We start from the raw sequence: 25,723 nt of genomic DNA, 5'->3' as shown, positions 1-25,723 counted from the left end.
GGGGTCACTGATATGGATATTTCTCTCATTTAGCTACTAATATTGAAACAGAGACTGATTTAGCAGTTGTAGCAAAGTGTTCTGACAAATACCCAGGTAATGAAGTTCTGACATGTTTCTGTGTTTATTAGGTTACACTCTGTGTAATATAATACAGGATGATCTTTTATTCTATTGTAAACCCTCCAGTCTCTCAATGTGTATTACAAGTGTACTTCATGGTGAAACTGTAAAGTCCTCATGTGCTGTATCACATTATATGACCTCGCATCATGTGTGTTGCGTTTTTAAGACGCATGTCAAGTATTAACTAGAATTCACCCTAGTTTTTAAAAACAATCCAGTTTAATCCAGTGCATTTGCTGTTTATAGACACTTGCCTTATATCTCTTTATAGTGACCTGATCTCTCTCTCTCTCTCTCTCTCTCTCTCTCATTTTTTTAATTCAATTAAGCTTTTTCAAAACAAAAACAAAAAAAAAAAATCATAAAAAATAAACACACATATATACATATATAAATAATAAAACATAAACAATAAAAAAAAATCATAACAAATAAATAAAATCCATCTAAATAGATGAAAGGATAAAGTGAGTCAGTTTGGAGTTAACTGTGTTTAACTCCTAAGATTGTGAACGGCTAACACAAATTGAGCAGCTGTTGTTATCCTCTCCAGGTATGAAGGGCATCTCTCTCCCTCTCTCCCTCTATCTCTCTCTCTCTATCTCTCTCTCTCTCTCTCCTCGTCTGGACTCTGTTGGGTCACTCTTCTATCAGTTCTTCGGGTTGTACGATGAAAACCAGAGCTCTCGTCATTTTGCACTCCTGCTACTTGCTGTATTTTCTTCTGTCTGGTGAGTAAAGTTGTTGCTGTTTATTGAAATGCTTTATGTTTTCGGTCTGTGAACGACTCGAGCGCCGAGTTCAATGCCAGAAATCATCAAATGCTTTCAATCATTAATAATTTCCTCCGGTCGCAGGAGAAAGTCTGTTTCTGTCTAACACACGCTGACCGTCTGTGACTACATTAAACAGTGAAACCTGACATTAAACAGCTCTTTCTAAAAATGTTTAACAGCTAAAATAAATATTTTCAGCACATCAAAGACACTAAACCGGCAAATTCGCACATGTATAGAATGAATGATTTCTGAAATCAGATCTGACATTCTAACATGTGTTTTATTCACTAATAATCAGGATTATAGTTAGAGGTTAATTCAGGATAATTGGGACATTTTCCCCCAGTCAGAAGTCATTTTATCTGCAACCAAAAAAAAACAAAAACAATATCAAGAAAAGAAAATAAATATAAAATCCATTCAATTTACAATACAATGTATTAAAAATCATTGCCTGCTTGAGATGAATCACTTTTTTGTATTCCTCATTTACTATGAATACATGCATCTTAATTCATAAGGTCCCATTTTAATGTTGGCTTTAATCAGAAAATAAGTACAGTGCACTTATTGTGTTCATATTATATTGCAAAAGAGTTCTGCTTCTACTGAGGTGAGATACGGGTAAAGTTAGGGACAGATTTGCTGGTTTGGGTGGTTAAAGTGTAATGGATGGGTCAGCAGAGTAACTATTACAGAAAATAATTGCATTGTATTAAATTATGAGTAGAATGTAGTTAATAATTACAATGAAAAAACTTGCATGTACCCAATAAATGCATTGTATTAAATTATGAGTAGAATGTAGTTAAGGCAAGCTAAAGTGGGATCACTCATGATGAGCAGTGCATGTTTTATCAGCTTCTGAAGCAGCAGAGATTGATTCTGAGCAGTAATGAACGTCTCTGCTCCAGATTCAGGGGTTTGTGGCTCCGAGGCCGAGCACAGGCTCTTCTCAGTCATCTTCTCCAGTTATAACCAGTACATCAGACCAGTGGAGAACGTGTCCGACCCCGTCATCGTCCAGTTTGAAGTGTCCATGTCACAGCTGGTCAAAGTGGTAAGTGGCTGTGAACACATACAGGTTCATTTGCTTGTTTCTGAGGAGAGTCTGTCTCTTCATGCTTCACTCATCGGCTGCTGACCTCGGACACGCATCGATCCGTCGGCGTGAATTATCCCTTTCCCTCTCATCTTTCGTCTTTCTTCCCCATCTCACTTCTATTAAACACAGTGTCTGTCAAGCGGTATTTCCTTCCTTATGTCATTCGTTCTCATCTCTTTTCTCTAGATTGTTTAATTCAGCTTGATAATGATGAGGTCTGTGTGAAACAAACATGCATTTCTGCCATTTCTGTGCATTCAGTCACATCTCTTTAAAGTTCAGAGAGGTGATGTCATGCTCTTTTGGGAGGGAAGCGCAAACAACAACAAAAACACCATAACAGATAATGATTTCAGTATTATACCACAGAGGAAATCTAAATATGGACTTCTGAAATGTTCTTGTTTCTCTGCCAGCACCTTTAGTGGCCTGATTTTTTTTAAAGATATAAGCAAATGTATTGTGTAATGTGTAAGTTGAGATCATAAGTAGTTTCAGAATATTTTTTTCTGACCCAAATATATTGTAAATATATGCTGCTATAACAGTAAAGCTGTTTAAATGATATTTAAAAATTTATTTCAGTGGCAAGAAAATACATTTCCAGTCTTACAGCAGCCTACATTTGTTATATGTTTAAGTTTTTCTTCAAATGTGACACATTCAGTGTTATTTTAGTATCATTCAGATACTTTATAGTTTTTGATATTATTTTGAACTAGTTTTTTTTTTTTAGATTTTCTGTTTTCATTTTCATTTTGGTAAATATGCCTATATATATATATTTAATTTATTTAAGATAGTTTTTAGTTTTATAATATTTTATTTTATGGCAGTTAACTTTTATTTTAGTTTTCATTATTTTAGTACATTAAACTAAATGAAAATGAGAAATGTTGCCTTGGAAACATTAAATATGTTTTAATATTTTATTTTATGGCAGTTAACTTTTATTTTATATTTATTTATTTCAAGTAATGAAAGTGTGGTTTGGTTATGATCTAATTTTAGTTTTAGTCAACTATAATAACCCTCGTGTTATTGTGGTTTCTTGTATTGAAATATATATGGAGGGCTAAATATTTGTTAATGCTTATAAATATATATATTTAAATTTTAAAATATATTTTCAAACATATACTAAAATATAATTAGACTTTTTTTAATAATTTTGAAAAAAATGTTATTTCAAAATAGACTTTTTTTTTTTCTTTTCTTTTCTTTTTTTTTACCATATTGGATTGCAACAGTCCAGCTTTTTTTTATCATTCAAGAAAGCCTCCAGAAGCGTGAGACTTCAGATGCTGGGCTGAACACAGAGCTGCAGGTCCTTCAGGAGACACAGTCACGATCGCTCCTGACAGCGTGTTTCTTCTTCTTTGAGTTTGATAATATTAATGCAGAGCCGTGGTGTTTATTCCGCCGCGGGTGAGCTGTCTGCGACTCTCAGAGACTCTCTGTTCCTCTTTCTGTAGGATGAGGTGAACCAGATCATGGAGACCAATCTCTGGCTGCGACATGTAAGCTCATGCATTATTCACACACACCCAAAGGTCACGGATGCGTTTAGATAATTAGACACAGTTGTATTCACTATCTCTGCGGTCACAGTTTACAATGATTGCTGCAGCAGGTGGATTTGATTCCCAGTGGAATACAGGTGTGTGATAGTTAAAAACAAATCCTAATAGACTACAGACAAAACACGGTAAGGAGTTGTAGATGATATTATTATATTCATTTAGTGAAAAATAAATGGGACTGTGATCTCAGTAATATTGGTTTCCAAATGTCTAATTGTCTAATATTTTTTTATTACCTGACTTAAACCACACAGCTTTAGATCTTATAATTTGTTATGAGAGTGATTATGTGAAGAGGAATAATTAAAAACTCATACAGCAAAGAGGGCATAAGCAAATGAAGCATTGTGCCCTCCTCCTGAATTAATCATGAAGTTCATTAACGTTTAAATGGCAAATCAATAATCGCATTTAATCAAGCTAATCGAATTGAATGCATAATTAATTCACCTGGGTGGTAAGTCATATACCAACTATTTAAACAACTGACCTGGAAACATCTGTTGCTGTGTCAGTTCTATCAGACGTGCCTTGAGCTGGCATTGCCTCCCTAAAATATATTAAACAGATCAAAGAGGATCGGTGTGTCCTTTCCTCCCGGTGACGACGGGACTGTGCTGTGGTTTTGTTGATTTTGTGAAAGGATGTAATGCATAATAATGTACACTGTAAAATAATTGCTGTAAAACAGCCTAATTCTGACAGTAGCATGCTCTCTTCCATTATAACAGTAATGTTCTGCAGAAAACAATGCATTACAGGCAATATTACAGCACATTCTGAATATCTTTATAATGCTTTATACATAAATAAAGTAAATTATTATTTTGACTTAGTAATTTAAATCAGTACTTTTTAACAACTTTGGAAACAATGGAAGCCCGTTTCTGCCACTGAATAAAAAATAAAACTAATTGTAATTGCAGCTTTTTATCTCACAGTTCTGACATTTGTCTCGAGATGTAAAATTGTAATTGCATGTTATAAAGTTAGACTTACAATACTTTTTTTTCTCAGTTATGTATCGCAATTCTGACAATATCTTGTAATTGTGAGTTATAAATGCAGTTATGAGGGAAAAGACTATTTTCTAACAATGGCACAATCCTTTTTTTTCTCACAATCTCTCAATTCTGACTTTTCCCTCAGAACTGCGTGATATAAACGTACAACTGTGTGTTATAAATTCAGAACTGTGAGATATTAACTCAAGACTCAAAAAAGTCAGAGTTTATTCAGTGATAGAAACTCATTTTTTTCCCTGTGTGTTTCTACTGTTCCTAGATTTGGAACGATTATAAGCTCAGGTGGAATCCCAAGGACTTCGGAGGCGTTGAGTTCATCCGTGTGCCGTCCAACAAGATTTGGAAACCAGACATTGTGTTGTACAACAAGTCGCAGTGCAGTCGGAAACATCCAAAATCATTACAAAACTTTTGTCAGTCCTTTACGATCCGTTTCTGTTTCCTAACCGCAGTGCAGTCGGAGATTTCCAGGTGGATGACAAAACGAAAGCTCTTCTACGCTACAACGGAGACGTCACCTGGATCCCTCCGGCCATCTTCAAGAGCTCCTGCAAGATCGACGTCACCTTCTTCCCGTTCGACTATCAGAACTGCACCATGAAGTTCGGCTCGTGGACCTACGACAAAGCCAAGATCGACCTGGTGCTGATCGGCTCCACCATCAACCTGAAGGATTTCTGGGAAAGCGGCGAGTGGAGCATCATCGACGCTCCCGGATACAAGCACGACATCAAGTACAACTGCTGCGAGGAGATCTACACGGACATCACGTACTCGATCTACATCCGCCGGCTGCCGCTCTTCTACACCATCAACATGATCATTCCCTGTCTGCTCATCTCCTTCCTGACCGTTCTGGTGTTTTATCTCCCGTCCGACTGCGGAGAGAAGGTGACCTTGTGCATTTCCGTTCTCCTCTCCCTCACGGTGTTCCTCCTGGTCATCACCGAAACCATCCCGTCCACGTCTCTCGTCATCCCTCTGATCGGAGAGTACCTGCTTTTCACCATGATATTTGTGACTCTGTCCATCGTGATCACTGTGTTTGTGCTCAGTGTGCATTACCGCACGCCTAAGACGCACAGCATGCCCGGCTGGGTGCGGCACGTCTTCCTCGGTCTGCTCCCTCGGGTCATGTTCATGACGCGGCCTGAGAAAGACCCGGAGAGGAAGACCAGATCCTGCGCTCTTCACGCTCCAGGTCTGGTTTCCAGCAAACAGACGAATCTGTCGCGCCGGCTTCCTCTGCTCCTGTGCTCCTCTGAGCTCAACAACCTGAGCGAGGCGTCTGGCTTTCTGTGTCGAGACGGACGATGCATGTGGAAGCAACACGGCAACAACGTCTCCAGCGAAGGAGCAGAGGACGCTGGGTCTCTGTGCATGTCTCCACCGGTCAGAGACGCCATAGAGAGCGTCAAGTACATCGCCGAGAACATGAGGCTACAGAACGAGGCCAAGGAGGTGAGAGAACCGACTTCAACTCGGTGCATAATTCATTGGTCTGATGCAGTCAAAACAACATTTATTCAGACACCTTCAACATCTCTCACACTATCACAGTTTATTCACTATAGTTCAGAAAACGGTAATAAAATATGAGTTTACTGAACCTTTAGACAGAATCTAAAATAAATTAGTTTTCGTATGTGCTTTTTTGTTAGATGTCATATTTGATTCTTCAGGCTTTTCTGGCTCATATAGTCTGACAGAGTGACAACATGAAGGAAAAACAGCTCGATTTTATTCAGAGACTCAGACTGAGTAAAACTATGCAATTTGCTGCAGAACACTAGCTTTTTCAATTAGTTTTTACTATATCTATCTTTTTAAAAATTTATTATATAATAATAATAACTGCTTTAGGCTGAGACTCGTTATAGCACTTGCGTATCATTGATCTTTCTTCTGTCGTCCTCATTTGTAAGTCGCTTTGGATAAATGTCTGCTAAATGATTAAATGTAAATATGAGTCTGTGCTCTATATCTGCAGTAATGTGTCTCAGTGAGATGAGACTGAAATGATCCAAACATATAATGCAGTGATTGAGAGATGAAGAAATAAAGGCTCCTCAGAAGATGTGAGATGTTCTGGAGGCTTGTGAAGATCATTCCTCCGCTGAGGAACAGTGAAAGTAAAGCTTCTGGAAACAAACGCTCCTCAAAAGATCCTGATGATCAGATTTGAGACTCTAAAAACATGATTGATTGAGAATCAAGTAAAGCTGAGCTGCTTCAGTCCAGTAAGAGTTCATCTGGAGATATTACTGCAGTTATTCTGACCTTTAATTGATCAAAATCACTCAAGATCTGACACCAGAAGCAGCAGCTGAAGCTGATTACACTAAAAGAGCTCTGACTGGATAAACACTCTGAACGATCAATCAGAGACAGAAGAGATGAAGTAGAGACAGGTTTAACAGCACAGTTTGATCATTTAGAGTCTTAGAAATCTGCATAGCAAATATGATCCAGAGTTCATGTCTTGCTCTCCCAACCCTTGTGTTTGAAGTCCAGGACGACTGGAAGTATGTGGCGATGGTGATCGACAGGATCTTTCTGTGGGTGTTTGTCCTCGTGTGTGTTCTGGGTACGGCTGGACTCTTCCTGCAGCCGCTGCTGATGATCGAGGACATGTGAGGACCTCACATCCATACGTGTTCAGAGCCAGAACCTAGTGTCCAGCAGCCTAAACTGTTTTTATATCATGTTTGGTGTAGAGTTGAATTAAAAGGCATCAGTTTACAGGTTGGTTGATTCTGAGACCGTTAAGAGATCAAACAGAGCTAAGATCAGGATCATCATTGACTTTCAAGAAGATTTCTAAGTATCCACCCGACGGCGTACTGTCCTCTTCTGTCAGTTCCTGTTTGCTTCAAAGTCATGCGTCCCGGTTACAGTACAGAAGGCTAAAAAAACATTTGGCCGATGACTGGACAGAATATTTGGTCAAGTGTTGTTTTAAAGGAATAGTCTGTTCTAAAAATGGACATTTATTTGCCTTTTGGGGTGATCCAAGCCCATGTGATGTTTTTTTTGTATCTCAGAGAGTCTATGCCATGTTTCATAGATCACAGTAAGCTCCAAAATGTCAAAGAAGCAGTAAAAGTAGTCTGTACAAACATGTGTGCTGTATGTTTTAAAGTCATCATAAACAGCTGCTCGCTGATAATCTTTCCTGTATTTCTAGTCAGCTGTGTATGAATGAATGGGTTCAGTTCATAAAAGACTTATTCTGTCCATCCGAGTCCTTGTGATGTGTGAAGATTCTTCAGAAGGTCTGCTTTTGTGTTTCAGAGAAACATATCAGACTGCAGGTTTGGACTGAATATAATGATGGGGTCTTTATTTCTGAATGCTTGTCCTTCAGATCTGTGTTTGTAACTCACTCATAATTATTATTATTTTTTTATTTTTTTTTACATTAAAATATTTTAAACTAACTTTAACACTAACTTAAAAGCACAGACTTGGGCAAAGTCTCCCTCTCCTCGTGTGTGTTGTAACAGCTTACTTTCAGGCAAACAGCGCCACCTTGTGGATCCTCTGAGCAATTCTGTGTAATAACCATTCTGTGTAATTTAAGTAATGGGTCTCCAAAACAGTCAACGTGTTTTTTCGAACATGTAATGGGTGTCTGTTCACTGTACATGTTCATATATTCTTAATGTATAATGTAAGACCTTAATGCACATAAAGAAAGACTGAGAACTATGAAGATCTTCTGTTCTTCTGTTTACTGTCTGAAAGTGATTTATCGTCTGCCCGGGGCTGCACTGATCAACTAAGACCAACTAAGTCACATCGAATATACTTAAGCACTGAAGAACAGAACTGTATGCTGTTATGCAACTGAATGTTGAATGTTTTACAGATCTGTGCACATGCTCCAACATAACAAACATGCACAGGCATTAGATAATCAAAGTCTCAGGTTTGCCCTCTGGCTGGAACAGGTTTAGGTAACATTTCACAACATGTTATAAATGACATGACTTTCACACGATCGTGTTACAACATTAATGAATCAATACAATACAACCGTAGAAGAAGAAAAAAAAAGTAGTCAATGCATGATAGACATTTTGAAACACTGAATAGTTGATGCATAATTCTGTGAAATGCTTCTGAGCGATGAACAATGATGCACAATGTGGCTTTGGACAAAACTGTTGTGAGAACGTAAATGATCCTGTGCTTCATCGCTTGAAATGTCTCCAAAATGAACTCTACACTTGTTTAAAATGCCCCCCTGAAGGCTAGACCAGTCCCACCCACCGAAAGAATAAACCCAGGACCCCCACCTGAATCTCATCCAGAACCTTCAATCCACCTGTGCATCAGTCTTGAGACAGACAACATGAGCTTCACGTTCAAGACAGCGTTCCAGTTCAGCTCCTTCACTCCTGACGTATGTTAGCCTTTCTAAATGAAGGAGAGCTTTCTCTCAGGCGTTCACTGAGCTGAGTGATAGTCTGCTTTTACATACATTTTCAGACTACATAAGCACTGCAAAAAAGATTTTCTTCCTTAGTACTTTTTGTCTTGTTTTCTAGTATACATATCAACAAATTCTTGACTCAAGATGCATTTACTTGACAAGTCAAATGATTTGAGGTATTATGTCTTGCTTTCTGAAAAAGTTATCCAGATTTGGTTAGGTTTTGCTTAAATAAAAATATCTGCCAACGGGGTAAGAAGAAGAATCTTAATTCAAAAGCTAAACAGGATTATTTTTCTTACCACATTGGCAGATATAAAAAAAAAATTTTTTGCAGTGAAATGAATTCAGTTTTATTACTCAAGCACAGGCATCCCTGTTATTTTTGGTATTAGGGTACTATGCAAATGGTAAATGGAAAATTTTGTAATTGTAATAATTATAATCAATTCGTCAATTTGATCAATTATGACAGCATTTCATGTTAAAATAGAGACAATGCCTTTAAAATCCAATTTTTGAAGTCAGATTAGTGCCATCTGGTCAGAGATAAAATAAAGTAAAACATCTGCAATCCCATGGTTTAGCCACTAGATTCCGATAGAGAGCTATATAAAAGGCTTATAAACTCTCTAGTGGTTTTTAGGAATAAAGACTTATTTTTTATTAAGTTGTGGATCTGGATATATATTTAGACATTCTCAAAGACAACTTTATGTAAAGGTTTAGTTTTTTTTTTTTTTTTTTTTTTTTTTTTTTTAAATGTTAGTTTGCATTAATTTTACATTTTGTTACACATAACATCAAAATTAAACAAAAAATGTAACAAAAATGAACAGGAATGCCTTATCAGAGATTAATCAGTCTGATTTCAACCTCTTATTTGAGTCTTCTGGCTCAATTTTGCCATGTTTTTAAGCCACACCAGTACATTTGTGTGTGTATAATACTGTGTGTGTGTGTGTGTGTGTGTGTGTGTGTGTAAGTGTGTGTGTGTGTGTGTAAGAGTATGTGTGTGTGTGTGCGTGTTTTTGTGACATATCAGGACACAACTTTGTATAATGTCATGGGTATGACACAGGTATTACAAGGAGAGGGTGACTTATGAGGACATAACCCATGTTCCCATTTTTCAAAACGCTTATAAACCATACAGAATGAGTTTTTTTGAGAAAGTAAAAATGCACAAAGTTTCTTGTAAGGGGTAGGGCTGGTGTAGGGCAATAGAATATACAGTTTGTACAGTATAAAAACCATTACACCTATGGGATGTCCCCACAATTCACAAACGTGTGTGTGCGTGTGCATGAGCATGTGCGTGAGTGTGTGTGTGTGTGTGTGTGTGTGTATAATACTGTGTGTGTGTGTGTGTGTGTGTGTGTGTGTGTGTGTGTGTGTGTGTGTGTGTGTGCGCGCGTGTGTGTGGATGAATTATTGATTTTATTTCATGCATTTACAGAAACATGCTTTGTGTTGCAGTCACACTAGTTCATATGTGTGTGTGTGGGGGGGGGGGTCTATTTAGCATTCTTGATATTTTAGAGTGTCACCCCTTTATTGAAGTGCACTGTTTTTATGCATTTACATTTACATTTACATTTAATCATTTAGCAGACGCTTTTATCCAAAGCGACTTACAAATGAGAACAGTAGAAACAATCAGATCAACAAGAGAACAACAACAGTATACAAGTGCTACAACAAGTCTCAGTTAGTCTAGTACAGAACACGTAGCCAGGGTTTTTTTTTTTTTTTTTTTTTTTAATGAATATGATAGACAAGAAAAAGAAAAGGTAAGTACTAGTATTAGTTGGTTAAGTGCAGGCGAAAAAGATGAGTCTTTAGATGTTTTTTGAAAATGAGTAAAGACTTGGATGTTCGAATTGAGATCGGGAGGTCATTCCACCAGCTGGGAGCAGTCCAGGAAAAAGTCCGTGAGAGTGATTTTGAACCTCTTTGGGATGGCACCACAAGGCGTTGTTCACTTGCAGAGCACAAACTTCTAGAGGGCGCATAAGTTTGAACTAGTGAGTTTAGGTAAGTTGGTGCCGTGGCAGTGGTCGTCTTGTAGGCAAGCATCAGTACCTTGAATTTGATGCGAGCGGCTACTGGTAGCCAGTGTAACCTGATGAGGAGAGGAGTAACGTGAGCTTTCTTTGGCTCATTGAAGACAACCCTCGCTGCTGCATTCTGGATCAGTTGTAGAGGCTTGATAGAACATGCAGGAAGGCCCACCAAGAGAGCATTACAATAGTCCAGTCTGGAGAGAACAAGAGCTTGGACAAGAAGTTGGGTGGCTAGCTCTGACAGGAAGGGTCTAATCTTCCTAATGTTGTATAAAGCAAATCTGCAGGACCGGGTCGTTGTAGCAATATGGTCTGTGAAGCTTAACTGATGATCCATCACAACTCCTAGGTTTCTGGCTGTCCTGGAAGGAGTTATGGTTGACGAACACAGCTGTATAGAGTAATTGTGATGAAACGATGGGTTAGCTGGAACCAACAGCAGTTCTGTCTTAGTAAGGCTGAGCTGAAGGTGATGGTCATTCATCCAGCTAGAAATGTCACTCAGACAGGCTGCAATGCGAGCAACTACCATCGGGTCATCTGGTTGGAATGAGAAGTAGAGTTGAGTGTCATCAGCGTAGCAGTGATAGGAAAAGCCATGCTTCTGAATGACAGATCCTAATGACATCATGTAGATGGAGAAGAGAAGCGGTCCAAGTACTGAGCCTTGAGGAACCCCAGTAGCAAGTTGTTTGTGACTTAGAAACTTCAACCCTCCAAGACACCCTGAAGGATCTATCAGAAAGGTAGGACTTAAACCACTGGAGTGCAGTTCCAGAGATGCCCATCTTTCTGAGGGTGGACAGGAGAATCTGGTGATTAACAGTCTCAAAAGCAGCAGACAGGTCCAGCAAGATGAGTACTGAGGATTTTGAAGCTGCTCTTGCCAGTCGCAGGGCTTCAGTAACCGAGAGCAGGGCAGTAGATTGTAAAATAAATCTCTGTATTTTCATTTTATTTTCGTATTTTTGCATATTTCCCATTCATTTCTATTGGGGGTCGTTTTTGACCGCAAACAACACAAGTGTGACTATTTTTTTTAACACCCATTTAGCTTTTTTCGAATTCCACAATTTTTTATTTTATTTATTTATTTATTTATTTTGGTCACATAGCGACTGCCATAAAAGCCACCAAGTTTTGTACCATTGCAATAAAGTAGCTATTTTAAAAAAAATTAGAAACTTTTTTTTTTTCAGGTATAAAATGACCGAGGGTTCAGATTAAAAATCATAAGTTCAAAGTCTGCCATAAGAACCTGGTTAATATATGCTGATGCTTATTTTCTTGTGTTTCCTGCAGACTCTTCCTTACGTGGCCCCGATGCCAGGAGGACTGAGAGAAGGCATGGCCGTTCCCACTCATGCTGACCGGTAACTAATGCTCCAATATGCACTGAATTAGGCCTAAATAACGGCAACTACCACATGATAAATGTTGCAGTCAATAGTCACAGTACAATATATCTCAATTCTACAATATATCTTTTTTTTATCATATTATATTATTATCAGATTTCAAAGGTTTTGATGTGACCATAATGTTAAGCTGATATTTGTTAAATTGCACTTGTAATATGGTTTTGGTTTGGTACGTATAAAAGGCCAACCGCATGTTCAAGCACCGCATCCCTCTGGAAAAATAGAGCAGCTACAATCAACATTTACAGAATGTTCCATCAGCTTCCCTGGTTTTGTCACGGTGAGTGATATCAGCCCGCTTTTTCTTTATCAATACTCTGAAAACACACACATAAAAATGGCAAGCTTATAACTTTGCTTTGTTTATACAGGACATGTGAATAGGAGCATTTCTGCGACTCACACTATATTAAAGCACTCTCAGAGAATGATGTGAAAGTCATGTCCTCAACCTGATATTAACACATTTACATTTATTCACTCAGCAGACACTTTTATCCAAAGTGACGTACAACTGAGACATCAAGTATATCACTGATTTCAATCTAATCCATTCCCACAAATCAAGATTACTGCTTTTATAGCAACTAAATCAAAAGGCAAATAAATAAATAAACCCAGTCTTTATAAACCACACTGCTCTATGTTTCGGGTCACAATACAAACACAACGGCTCTGTCATCATACAGATATATAGACATCTGTAATGTATTTTATATTTAGAAAAAAATAAGGTTCTACTTTGAAACATAAGCAAACTTTAATTTAATAGCAATGCGAGGAGATTTTTAGAGAAGCTGATGATTGTGTGACTCTTTTCAGTTAATTTTTAAACATGTATTTGTCCCAAAGGCAAATATCACTTAGTTTTAGAAACAGATTTCAATCTAGCTCAAAATATATATTCAAATGTTTTCATTTTTTTTTTGTTCATAAATGGCCACAAGGTGGATCTATTTCTACAGCATTGCATTGAGTGAACTCTACACACTTGTCATCAGTAGGCCTTTGTCTGAAAGCAATAATGACAATGTGCTTATTGTTATTATTACCCACTATAACTATCACTACCAAAATACAAAGAATGATTCTTCTAGAAATATGTCACTATATCAGAGTAGAATCGTGTGCCAAATAAATTTGACTGGTGTTTAAGTATTTGTTCTTTTTCTCTGTGTCTGGACTTTTAGTTATTGTAGAGTGAGTTAATTATCTCACAGCATTTGGTGTATGATCTGGCACCAACACATTGCAGATTTATTCGTGGTGCATGAACCCTAACTGAAGATATATATGCATGTTTCCTCTCATTATGCAGCACTCTGATTATCTCACTCTCTCTCTCTCGTGGGCTTTCTCTAATGTGATAACACCTATGCACTGTGAGAACTATTATATCAGTGTTGCACAGCTAGGAGAGTGGATCATTAGTAATCAGTTCTTCAAGAGAGAGCTCTGCTGTGATAACGGGACAGAAGGAGAAAGTGGAAAAACACTCAGGGCAGGGTTGCTCAGATTCAGTCCGCTCATTAACTGTGAAGATGATGTAAACCCCAGAGCCGGTGCATGTCCTCTTATAAATCTGATCTCTGCGTCCTCAACAGCCCGAGTCCCTGCAAACTTTTCACCTCATAAATTAGACTCGAGTTAAGTGGTTCAATATCTGCCCTCCCGCTTTCTGAACACCCAGCACTGCTCAGGGTTTGTCAGGTCTGCCGGAGCCTTTCTGAACATCCAGCGCCGCTCAGGGTTTGATTTATAGAGTTCAGTCAGAGGCTGCTGAGGCAGAACTTTAACATCTACCTGTTGCTTTGCACTGCCCACGAATCACCAGATCTCTGCTCATGCAGATCACACCAATCATAACGTATCTATCTGCTAGATTTCATAACTACAGCTCAGCTCGTAAGTTTACAACCTAATGGAGAATCTGCCAGACATATATCTAGAAACAAGAGGGACTATAAAACATTTTATTTCAGTACTGCCCTGAAGAAGCTGATGTTGAAACATGTTGACATTTACATCAAAAACAAAAGATCCTTTACAGCATTAACACACCCTCAAGACATTAGATATCATTAACCTGACTTAAGGGATTGTAAATAATGTGAATAATAAATAGTAATTGAAATAACAAGCTTACATTATTTATTGTTCTGGGTTAATATTCATTTCTACATGCATTTGTATTTTTTGCATTACATAGTTATGTTTATATAACAGTGCATATAATAACACAATAGCATATGTATGAATTAACATTAATCTAAAGTAATGCTTTGCAATAAGGTTCCATTTTTGAACATGAGTCATTAGTTAACGTGAACTAACATTGAAAAATACTTCAAAGCATTGATTAGTCGATGTTCATTTCAACATTTACTTTAAATCAGTAAAGTACTGAGCTAATATTAGCATGCAATGAACAGCTGTATTTGCATTAACTAATGTGAACAAAGACAAATAAAACACTGTAATACATGCATTGCTCATTGTTAGTTAATGTTAGTTCATGCATTAACTAATGTGTCCTTACTGTATGCTGTAAAATGTGCACTTCACTGTTAGTTTATGATGCATTAACTACACAACAAAACGTGGTCTCTCAAAGAGTCATTTCTATCTGATTTTACTCATAAAAAATAGTTTTGCTGATATAAATTCATGTATATAAATTGGTTCAGTGATATCTTTGACCAGTTAATTTATATGTCACTGTCTTTTTTAGTGTATGAATTTAATCTTTCCCTTCTTAAGGACAGTATTAAAGAAAAACGCCACACACCTCAGAGCTTCAGCAAGGTGTATGTAAACTGTGAGTATAAATATATGCTTGTAAAGTAATGTCACGCTACTGTCCGCTCTCAGTCTGTTTTCGTATCCTGCAGCGTAAAACAGTATCTAAACGCAAACACAGTTGGGCCAAAGTTCAAGGTTCGAGTCGTTGTCTGTTGTGTGCTGTAAGAAGTGTTTGTTGTCCTGAGTTGAAGTGTGACTGGACCGACTCTCTCTCTGCAGCTGTGTGTGTGTTTGGGTCACCCTCCACAGACCGGTCAATTACAGTGCTATTTCCTGTCCCCCGGCTCCTGACCCAAACACGTGCACTCGTGTGTACGCTACGCAGCAGCTTAATCATGTTCCCACAAGCAAACATTCTCTTATCACAAACAATATTGTAGAGATTAATGATTTGTAGCTCCATTCTTAAATCAGTGCTGCTGCATGCTTAAGTACTTCGTTTTAGAATCAGTGTGTGTGTGTGTGTGTGTGTGTGTGTTTATGTGTGTGTGTGTGTGTGTGTGTGTTGTGTGTGTGTGTGTGTGTGTTTGAGAGAGAGAGAGAGACTATTACACCTTATTTGGCCCAGGAAATAAATGTCCGAGAGATGGACATTACTGAGAGAAAAGCACAGTCGAAACATGTGCCCTTCAGGTGAACTCAGAAATATCACAATCCACAGTTCCACGAACATGAATGACCAGGCAAAGTCATATTTACAGGTGGGAATGTCTGAATTTTATTTTTTTAGATGACTGGATAAAGCGGAGTAAAATGCGCACCGAGGCAGAGGTGGATTTATTTTCCACAACCGCAGCACTTTCATTTTTATCATGAAATTCGGCTGATCCTTGATGCGATCGCGGGCAGAAACATAACTCAGCTGTGTGCTAGGTCCATTTTAATGGTTTTAAAATGTTGTGGATTTATGTAGCAAATGACAGTTGTTAAATTACCAAATATATTTTTGTTCAAAAACAAAATTAAATAGTCTTAACTGGGGATTGTGGTATTGGGGTAAAATCAGCCTGATGTTACTGTAAAGCAATATTAAACAACTGAGATCTCTTTCAAGTAAAAAGCTTTGTGTATGTGTAAAAATTTAGATTTTCAAAGGGTGTCTGATTTTTAGAATCTAATATAATCTATAGACAGGGTTCGGTGAGTTGAAAGAGCATCTGTAGTGAATTTTAATGAATGATTTTGCAAGTTATTTTTATTTTATACTCTGTATTTTAATCATCTTAAAGGTGTGATGCAGTCCCAGTTTGCTAAGTCCACAGTCTGGATACCAAACAGGCATCAAACAGGAAGAGACTTAAACCGAGGAGGAAGGAAAGTTCAGTTCTGATAAATGCTGCACTTACTTTTTGATCCTCGAGGTGAGTGAGTTTGGTGGTGTATAGCTGATGCACTAAACCACGGCCCCAAGAAGGTTTTTGTGAGGAGATTTTGGGTCAGCTATAAAATAATCTCTCTACAGTGGCCTGCTTTCTCAGTGGACTGCAGGAAAATAAAAAGATGAAGTAAAATACATTCATAGAGGTTGTGGTGGAGCAGAAATCGATTCTCTGGGCTCCAGGAGAGAGAGACACAGCCACAATGAAGCCCATTAGGACACACACTACACAGCTCAGCATCTTACCCTGCACCGCTCGGAGTAAAAGCTTTAACGTACACCATTAAGTCATGGTTTGAAGTATTACTGTGCTGTCAGACCATCATCAAACACACGGTCTGTACAGGGTTCGTTTTCTTATCACACACAGCGGTTTTGATTTATTGTAGGTAATTACCTGTTTATGCAGGAAAGTAATCAGAAATTTGTTAACGTTTAACGTTTTAATATAAATAGAGGATGGCAACATATTCTGATATTGGCTCAATCATAATACACAACAAATGACAGGAGACCTTTTTACAAGACATTTGTGTTGCACGAGCATAATATAGAAATATTGTGCATATTTTGATCTGGGGTCTCATACTATAAAAATGTCATAATTGTTAACTAAACAACATTTATCAGCATATTTGTTTTCATCCACTGCTTCATTTTACCTTGACTTTTGATTGAACTGCAACATAACTTGTGCAATAGGAAGATCAAAAGAGAAGCTACATCACAAATAACAGAGTAACAATATTTTCTGGTAAACTGTTCAAAATATAAAAACAGATGCAATGTGGCTGTTCACATCATGGCTCTCTGGAATACTGGAATGTTTCTGATTAATAGTCGTCCAATGCAAACAACAGCTCATATTATGTTTCTTGTAATGGCACATGTCCATTTATTTATTTATTTGGTATTAGCCATGTATGTAATATGCGGGATAATGCATAAAATAAAAAAACAAGTCCAGATGGGTGATAAAGATCTTGTACGAGCCTGCCCAGGTTTACTTTGCAGTAACGGCCGGCCGGTTATTCTTCATTCCTTACATAACCATGTGTGACAAAATTAAGTTGACATTAAGTTCCAGCATTGCTTTGTAAATGTAGTGGGCTCAGACTGCGCTATTATAAGCTGTTTATATATCACAGCATTTATTGAAAGCAAGAAAATGTGCAATACATTTAAAGGCTTCTCTGTATAAATGTCATCAGATCTTTCTGTTTTCGTATCCTGTGGTCAGTCGCTGACACGAGAGGAGGGCAGGAGAGCAGAAAGATGGACTTTCCTTTACAGTGAACAGAGTGAGAAGACATTAGTGTCAGTTCTGACAAATATCTGAAGCCACACAAGAGCAAGAGAGGGTGCAGAAGCCAGAGATGGATGAACTGTGCTCATACCGCATGAAACGATCGATGCATATGTGATCTTTCAGTGGCATTACCATATTAGACAGTTAACACAATACTAATACATAATATATGAAAAACACGAGGATGCTGATGACAGAAGTGCAAATATCCGGCTGTTCTTGCTCTGAGATGCAGCAGACCACAGCTAATAGACTCATTCTGTGGGCTGCTGCGTTATGCATGTGTTCAATAAAGTCTCCTCAGGTTCCTGTAACAGGCTGCCTTAGTTATTGTCTCAAGTGATTCAGTCATCTCCACAGTTTCCACAGTTGTGCTTCCCAGAATATAGGCTGACCGCTGGATTGCACAGCTATAGAAAAAAAACAAAAAAACATGATGAATTTCCCCTGCATTTATTATTATACTTCAGTGGAGGTGAAATTAGTGTAATTTGAGTGAAAAACCCAGGCTGTTCTGAATATAAATGTTGGTAAATGTTGGTAAATGTAATCAAACCAAAAAAAAAACAAAAAAAAAAAAACTTTGGATTGTATGGTTTCTCTCTGACAGAATTCTGATGCATCTAACACAGATATTATCAGTAAGCACTGATTTAGAATTTGTGGGTGTGTACTGTATGTGCAAGAAAAACTAAATCTGTTTACCTCCACCAAAATAGCAAGAAATAGCTCAGTAAACATTTAATTAAAGCAGTCCAATCACTGAGCTAATGGCCTTTGGCTTGTGTAAGCATCAGTGAGAGGGTTTCTCTCATGCTGTCAAACACAGGCAAACAGGTGCAGCTCACTGCATTGCTCCTCTCTCTGTCTGCCAGATCTCATCTCTGCACAGCTGCTGGGATGATTATGTGTACACATGTGCCTGTGAAACACACACACACACACACACACACACACGTGTGGCTTGAGTCAAGAGTCCTTGACTTTCATCAGAGACATTCAGCCAACTCTGTCTCAACAGAAATGTTCTTCATCGTGACACTTCTTGCTTTCGTTTCTGTTGCCTGTGTGATCGTGCACGCTGTGTATTCAGTGTTTTCAGCCTTGAGTGTGTGTGGATATAGATACTGTGTATCTAAACACTGTTCCCTCAGATTCTCCTCACTAATAGTGAAACCTCTGTCTGTTCAGCTCACAGTGCGCTTCAGTTCTCTTTAGCCTTGACTGCAGACTAAACACAGAGAAAAGGAAAGCAATCTGATTTTCCTGTCAGTCATAGCCGGTTTACAGTGGCGCTTCCACAGAGCTGATAAATGCCTCTACAACTGCATGGAAACATCTGCTGCTCAAGACAATAATCTCTGATTATTATTTTGTGTATTTTTGTGACTGTTAAAGAAAGTGGAACAAAAAGTGACATCAAAAGAGATCAGATGAAGGGAAAATATGTCACTGTCATATATTGTGGAAAACTTTGTGGCCTTGTTTCTAAACTGAGCTTTCCGCATCATGCACGCTCAAAATATGATGAATGAGATTTCACCATGATAACACTTTCCACTTTCTTCCTTCTCTGCAAATGTCTTCACTGCTAAAACATCATACTACCACAACAAAATTAACAACTGTTCTGACTCTCGCACACTTTTCAAAACTTTCTCTTCTCTTCTTAGTCCGCCTCCCCCTGCTCCTTCATTAACTCTTACAGCTGACGACTTTGCAGTTTTCTTCACAAATAAGACAAGAACCATCAGCGACCAATTCTCCACACCACAGACTGAGGATAACTTCACAACGACTAATGCACACTCTCTCCTCCTTCTCTCCACTCTCAGAGACGGACGTTTCCAAACTTACCCTGTCCAGTCATCCTACTACTTGCCCACTTGATCTGATCCCCACTCACCTCCTTCAAGTGATTTCTTCTTCAGTCATACCTTCACTTACTCACATTATCAACTCCTCTCTTCACTCTGGAACATTTCCCTCAGCATTTAAGCAGGCTCTCGTAAGCCCACTGCTGAAGAAACCATCTCTAAATCCAGCACTTCTAGAAAACTACAGACCGATATCCCTTCTTCCATTCATTGCAAAGACACTTGAACGAGCTGTGTTCAACCAGCTCTCTATGTTTCTTGTACAGAACAACCTCCTGGACAGCAACCAATCTGGCTTCAGAAGTGGCCAGTCAACTGAGACTGCCCTGCTCTCGGTTACTGAAACCCTGCGACTCGCAAGAGCAGCTTCCAAATCCTCAGTACTCATCTTGCTGGACCTCCAGAATCTCCTGTCCACCCTCAGAAAGATGGGCATCTCTGGAACCGCACTCCTGTGGTTTAAGTCCTACCTTTCTGATAGATCCTTCAGGGTGTCTTGGAGGGGTGAGGTTTCTAAGTCACAACAACTTGCTACTGGGGTTCCTCAAGGCTCAGTACTTGGACCACTTCTCTTCTCCATCTACATGACGTCATTAGGATCAGTCATTCAGAAGCATGGCTTTTCCTATCACTGCTGCGCTGATGACACTCAACTCTACTTCTCATTCCAACCAGATGACCTGACAGTAGATGCTCGCATTTCAGCCTGTCTGAGTGACATTTTTAGCTGGATGAATGACCATCACCTTTAGCTCAACCTTACTAAGACAGAACTGCAGGTGGTTCCAGCTAACCCATCGTTTCATCACAACTTCTCTATACAGCTGGGTTCGTCAACCATAACTCCTTCCAGGACAGCCAGAAACCTATTCTACTCCTTTCCTGTCAGAGCAAGCCACCCAACTTCTTGTCCAAGCTCTTGTTCTCTCCAGACTGGACTATTGTAATGCTCTTCTGGCGGGCCTTCCTGCATGTACTATCAAGCCTCTACAACTGATCCAGAATGCAGCAGCGAGGGTTGTCTTCAATGAGCCAAAAACAGCCCATGTGACTCCTCTCCTCATCAGGTTACACTGGCTACCAGTAGCCGCTCGCATCAAATTCAAGGTACTGATGCTTGCCTACAAGACAACCACTGGCAGGGCACCAACATACCTAAGCTCATTAGTTTAAACTTATGTGCCCTCCAGAAGTTTGCGCTCTGCAAGTGAACGACGCCTTGTGGTGCCATCCCAAAGAGGCTCAAAATCACTCTCACAGACCTTTTCCTGGACTGCGCCCAGCTGGTGGAATGACCTCCCGATCTCAATTCGAACAGTCTTTACTCATTTTCAAAAAACATCTAAAGACTCAACTTTTTCGCCAGCACTTAACCAACTAATACTAGTACTTACCTTTTCTTTTCTGTTCTATCCTATTCTTGGGAAGAAAAAAAAACCTAGCTCTGTGTTCTGTACTAGACTAACTGAGACTTGTCATGGCACTTGTATACTGTTCTTGTTCTCTCGTTGGTCTGATTGCTTCTATTGTTCTCATTTGTACGTCGCTTTGGATAAAAGCGTCTGCTAGATGATTAAATGTAAATGTTAAATAACAGCAGCATGATATTTCCGGAAAAAAAGTCAATTTTGCTTTCTCTAACTGTTTCTATGAAGTTTGTTGCCAAATTTCTTTGGCTGTATCCCCAAACCAGACTCTGTTTTTTAGTGTTGTTGTTACTCTGTATTCATAATGTGTGTGTGAGAAAGCAGGTTTATTCATGCTATAGCTCTGCTTTTCTGATCTTTGCATTACACATTGCTTGGTTTGTTTGGTTATGCTTTTACAATCACACTTGAGCTGCTGCAGATGAAACTCTGCTCTCTTTCTTGCACAAACTCATCAGGTCGTAAAACCTGTTTCTGTTTCCGAGTCTGAGATGGGCTGTGCTGTAAAGCAGTCTGTGAGCACATGCAGAAGTGAAACAAGAAGCGATTACAGCGCTCATTATCTGCCACTCCTTCACACAAGCAAAACAGACTGACGCGCGCTTGCGATTCGCGATTCACCTTTGCGAGTCGACTCGCTCGAGCGGTGCGCTTCATTGATTCGGTTCTTTGAGAAGAGTAAGTGTTATTTAAATTATTAATGTAAACGATTTAAGGACAGCAATAATGTGCGTTCACACAAGTTTCTTATAACAAAACAACCAATAATATAAAAAGAATGGTAGTAGACTAGCACTATTTGGCTAACTATTGCTTATTAGCATGCAGATTATTAACATATTGGCTGTTTATTAGTAGGCTACTTATAAATCACATATTAATGCCTTATTCTGCACCCCTAATCATACCCAATACCTAAACTTAACGACTATCTTACTAACTATTAATAAGCAGCAAATTATTGTTATATAGTTTATTGAGGCAAAAGCTGTAGTTGATGGTATGTTAATAGCGAGAATTGGACCTTAAAATAAAGTGTGACCAAAAGAATAACTAAAAAAAAGGCTATAAATGTAAAAGAATAGGCCTGCAATATAATACTTTGCACATTTAGAACTTTTTGTTATTTATAGAATAATTTAGTATGAAACATCCCATATTAAATGTCGCCATGATTTATACTAAGCTTTACTATAACGACTGGTTTCTTTTAGAATAAAGGGTTAATGGCTTATTTATGAATATTTGTTAATTTTATGGCTTCATTTTTTTCTGTTATTTCAGATAATTATTGGCTCCCTATTCATGCAAAAGAATAAATAAATAAATAAATGTTTATTTAAATAGCCAATTACTATTTATTAATATGTCATTGCTTACGTTTATTTGATTGATTGCAACATATAATAATTGCTGTTAATAGTGTTCATCTGTTTGTTTACGTCTTTAATTGATTTTCCCGAACATTGCTGCCATAATCACATAAACTGACAGTCATCACTGATAAGCTACTACTAAATATTGTAGAAACTTAATTTTCTGTAAAGCTGCTTTGCAACGATCTGTATCGTTAAAAGCGCTATACAAATGAACTTGAATCGAATTGAATCGAATTTATTTATGAGGTGAATGCAGGTAAATTGCGACACTTTTGCCCCTGAGGTGACTGGGGAAATGTCTCAATCAACCCGCTGTATTATTTAGTGGAACTCTATTCCAGTTGATGTTGTCACTTGTATTCTAAATGTGCTTCCTAAAATGTCTCGAGATGGATTATGGTTTGGTCTCTTTATAGATTCACTCCTCGCACAGTGATTCACTCGCAGCTGCGAATCGGTTCATGTGAATCATTGAGGAATTCAGACAGAGTCGGTGTGGCTCGCGGCAGAGTGAGTCTCGTGTGTTCGCCGGTGTCGCTTCTGTCCGCGATCTGTCCCGAAGCAGACATCCCTGTGATCTGATCCTGCGCTGGAGGAACGCGGGATGAGCGAGCGTCTCTCTGGTGAGTGACACACACCTCTGATCTTGGGCTCCAAGGAGCTGCTGATGTCGCAATTCCTTTTTCTTTTTTTCTTTTTTTCTTTTTTTCTTTTTTTTTTTTGCGTTGAAATGGCTGCTGCGGAGACAATTAATGACTTGTTATTGTATTGTTTTCATTTCCATGTCCATATTGTAGAGAAATACGCGCTGAGTGTTATATGTTCATTATTATAAACTTAACATGTTCTGCGAAATCACTTTTCTCCGGTGCTATTATTTACTGCCACCCAAATCTCCGGATCACTGTCTCAGATGCTGCTAAACCAAGGGCAAACAACATGCTTTGTGACGTAAAATATAAAAAAAATTAAGATATGGCACAGGACACGAGACAGACGTGATCTATTGTATTTAAAAGAAGAAGCAATGGTTAGAAACGATGTGATTAATAATCATTCTGCAAATCTTGGAATCTTAAATCAAGTCAGATTGTCTTCAAACCATGCATATTAAAATAAAAATATTAATTTGATAATTCACAATCATTTGCCATTAACAGCAGCGGTAAGAAACTAAAAAAAAAAAACATGTAAACACTCAACTTTATGTCTCTTTGGTGATATGCCAAAACTGTGGGTGGTGAGGTGTCCAATTATACATATATATATATATATAAGCTGCTCTGAAAGGTTATTAAGTTCTTGGCCCTGCAGTAAGTGCACATATGAGTCCATATAATCATTGCTTGCAGATATTTATGTTTCTTTATTTACCATTACATTTTTAAAGCATATTTGTCTTGCATTTTTCCATTTATGGTGTTTTATCTTTTTCTGTTTTCACTGAAATTCAAAGTCAATAGTGAATTCTGGCTATTAATCTATTAATATTTACTATTTGTATATGTTTAGATTTTTTTTTAAGAAAAAAACAACCCAAATGCATAATGCTTTAACTTTTATTTTATTAAAGCATTTTTTGTTTGAACTTTAAACTTTCATATAATTTGGTAGAAGAAATCCTTGATGTTCTAATGGATATTGGAACCATTTAAAACAGTGGAAAGTATTTAACATGTGATAATCTCTGACAGTAAAGTTTGTCTCTGGAGCATATCTGGGTTAGTAATGTAGGTTAATCGTTTTCTCGTAGATCGCAGACCTGCTGATTCTTGACATCATGACGGAGGAGTTCAGTAACCTGACGGCGCTCATGAATAACATGAGTGAGTTTTCCAACCACACGGCGAGATGCTCGTTAACCAAGACCGGCTTTCAGTTTTACTATCTCCCCATCGTCTACATCATCGTCTTCATCGCAGGCTTCATCGGAAACAGAGTGGCCATATGGATGTTCGTGTGCCACATGAGGCCCTGGAGCAGCATCTCCGTCTACATGTTCAACCTGGCGCTGGCCGATTTTTGTTACGTGCTCTCGCTACCGTTCCTCATCTTCTACTACTTCAACAAAACAGACTGGATTTTTGGAGACGTCTTATGCAGACTGCAGAGGTTCATCTTCCATGTGAATCTCTACGGAAGCATCCTGTTCCTCACGTGCATCAGCGCGCACAGATACTCCGGCGTCGTGCATCCGCTCAAATCGCTCGGGAGGCTGAAAAAGAAGAACGCCGTTCGCACCGTCGCGCTCGTCTGGTTCGTAGTCGTGGTCGGCATCTCTCCCATCCTTTACTACTCACGGACCGGCCCTAAGAAGGGGTTAACGACATGCCACCACAACACGACCGAAGACGAGCTGCCTGGATACTTCATCTACAGCATGTGCATGACGGTGTTCGGCTTCTGCATCCCGTTCATCATCATCTTCAGCTGCTACGGCGGCATCGTCAAAGCCCTCATCTGCAACGACATGGACAACGCACCGCTGAGGAAGAAGTCCATATACCTGGTCATCATCGTGCTCACGGTGTTCGCCGTCTCCTACCTGCCCTTCCACGTCATGAAGAACCTGAACATGCGAGCGAGACTGTACTTCCAGAGCCCGGATATGTGTGCCTTCAACGACCGCGTGTACGCCACCTACCAGGTGACCCGCGGCCTGGCCAGCCTCAACAGCTGCGTGGATCCTATCCTGTACTTTCTGGCCGGAGACACTTTCAGACGCAAGCTGTCCAGAGCCACCAAGAAGTCCTCCAGGAAAGGAGACCACCCCCTGCAGTCCAAGAGCGAGGAGACGGCACTGAGCAGCCTGCCGGAGAGCGTCCAGAATGGGGACAACCGAGACTGACCTTCCCTTTGCTTCCGATGCGTTATAGATGAACTCTACCAGGCAAACGTTTCTGAACAGTACGCTTTTAATGTTTCTTAAAGAGGTCTCTTCTGCTCACTGAGCCTGCATTTTTATTTGATCCAAAATACAGCAAAAGCTGTAAAATTTTGAAATGTTT

The 25,723-nt window shown here is 38.8% G+C and overlaps 2 protein-coding genes across 5 annotated transcripts; both read left to right on the top strand.

Annotated features, from left to right (window-relative positions):
• The first annotated feature begins 726 nt into the window (after window positions 1–726).
• Window positions 727–7,796, top strand: LOC109058855 (neuronal acetylcholine receptor subunit alpha-3-like). Of its 3 annotated transcripts, XM_042743749.1 has the most exons (6): window positions 727–857; window positions 1,820–1,965; window positions 3,486–3,530; window positions 4,878–4,987; window positions 5,071–6,079; window positions 7,127–7,796. In XM_042743749.1, the coding sequence occupies exons 1-6, from the start codon at window positions 797–799 to the stop codon at window positions 7,253–7,255; spliced, it is 1,500 nt and encodes a 499-aa protein (XP_042599683.1). In that variant the 5' UTR covers window positions 727–796; the 3' UTR covers window positions 7,256–7,796. The 3 variants fall into 3 exon arrangements, with proteins under 3 accessions (XP_042599683.1, XP_042599682.1, XP_042599684.1); XM_042743748.1 differs by lacking the exon at window positions 7,127–7,796 and having other exon boundaries at window positions 5,071–6,287; XM_042743750.1 differs by lacking the exons at window positions 727–857; window positions 7,127–7,796 and having other exon boundaries at window positions 1,846–1,965; window positions 3,285–3,530; window positions 5,071–6,286.
• Window positions 7,797–21,882: 14,086 nt separating this feature from the next.
• On the top strand, window positions 21,883–25,723 carry LOC109095928 (P2Y purinoceptor 1-like). Of its 2 annotated transcripts, XM_042743773.1 has the most exons (3): window positions 21,883–22,014; window positions 23,132–23,338; window positions 24,469–25,723. In XM_042743773.1, the coding sequence occupies exon 3, from the start codon at window positions 24,496–24,498 to the stop codon at window positions 25,561–25,563; it is 1,068 nt and encodes a 355-aa protein (XP_042599707.1). In that variant the 5' UTR covers window positions 21,883–22,014; window positions 23,132–23,338; window positions 24,469–24,495; the 3' UTR covers window positions 25,564–25,723. The 2 variants fall into 2 exon arrangements, with proteins under 2 accessions (XP_042599707.1, XP_018965142.2); XM_019109597.2 differs by lacking the exon at window positions 21,883–22,014 and having other exon boundaries at window positions 23,118–23,338.

This window comes from Cyprinus carpio, chromosome B18 (genome assembly GCF_018340385.1).
Source record: "Cyprinus carpio isolate SPL01 chromosome B18, ASM1834038v1, whole genome shotgun sequence".
Taxonomy (NCBI): domain Eukaryota; kingdom Metazoa; phylum Chordata; class Actinopteri; order Cypriniformes; family Cyprinidae; genus Cyprinus; species Cyprinus carpio.
This window is presented reverse-complemented; position numbering and strand designations above follow the sequence as displayed.

Excerpts from the sequence above, each read along its gene's own strand:
- LOC109095928 (XM_042743773.1), top strand. The coding sequence starts at position 24,496 with ATGACGGAGGAGTTCAGTAACCTGACGGCGCTCATGAATAACATGAGT.
- LOC109058855 (XM_042743748.1), top strand. The coding sequence starts at position 797 with ATGAAAACCAGAGCTCTCGTCATTTTGCACTCCTGCTACTTGCTGTAT. Across the intron at positions 1,966-3,485 it reads TGTCACAGCTGGTCAAAGTG|GATGAGGTGAACCAGATCAT; the intron begins GTAAGTGGCTGT and ends CTCTTTCTGTAG. Across the intron at positions 4,988-5,070 it reads GACATTGTGTTGTACAACAA|TGCAGTCGGAGATTTCCAGG; the intron begins GTCGCAGTGCAG and ends TCCTAACCGCAG.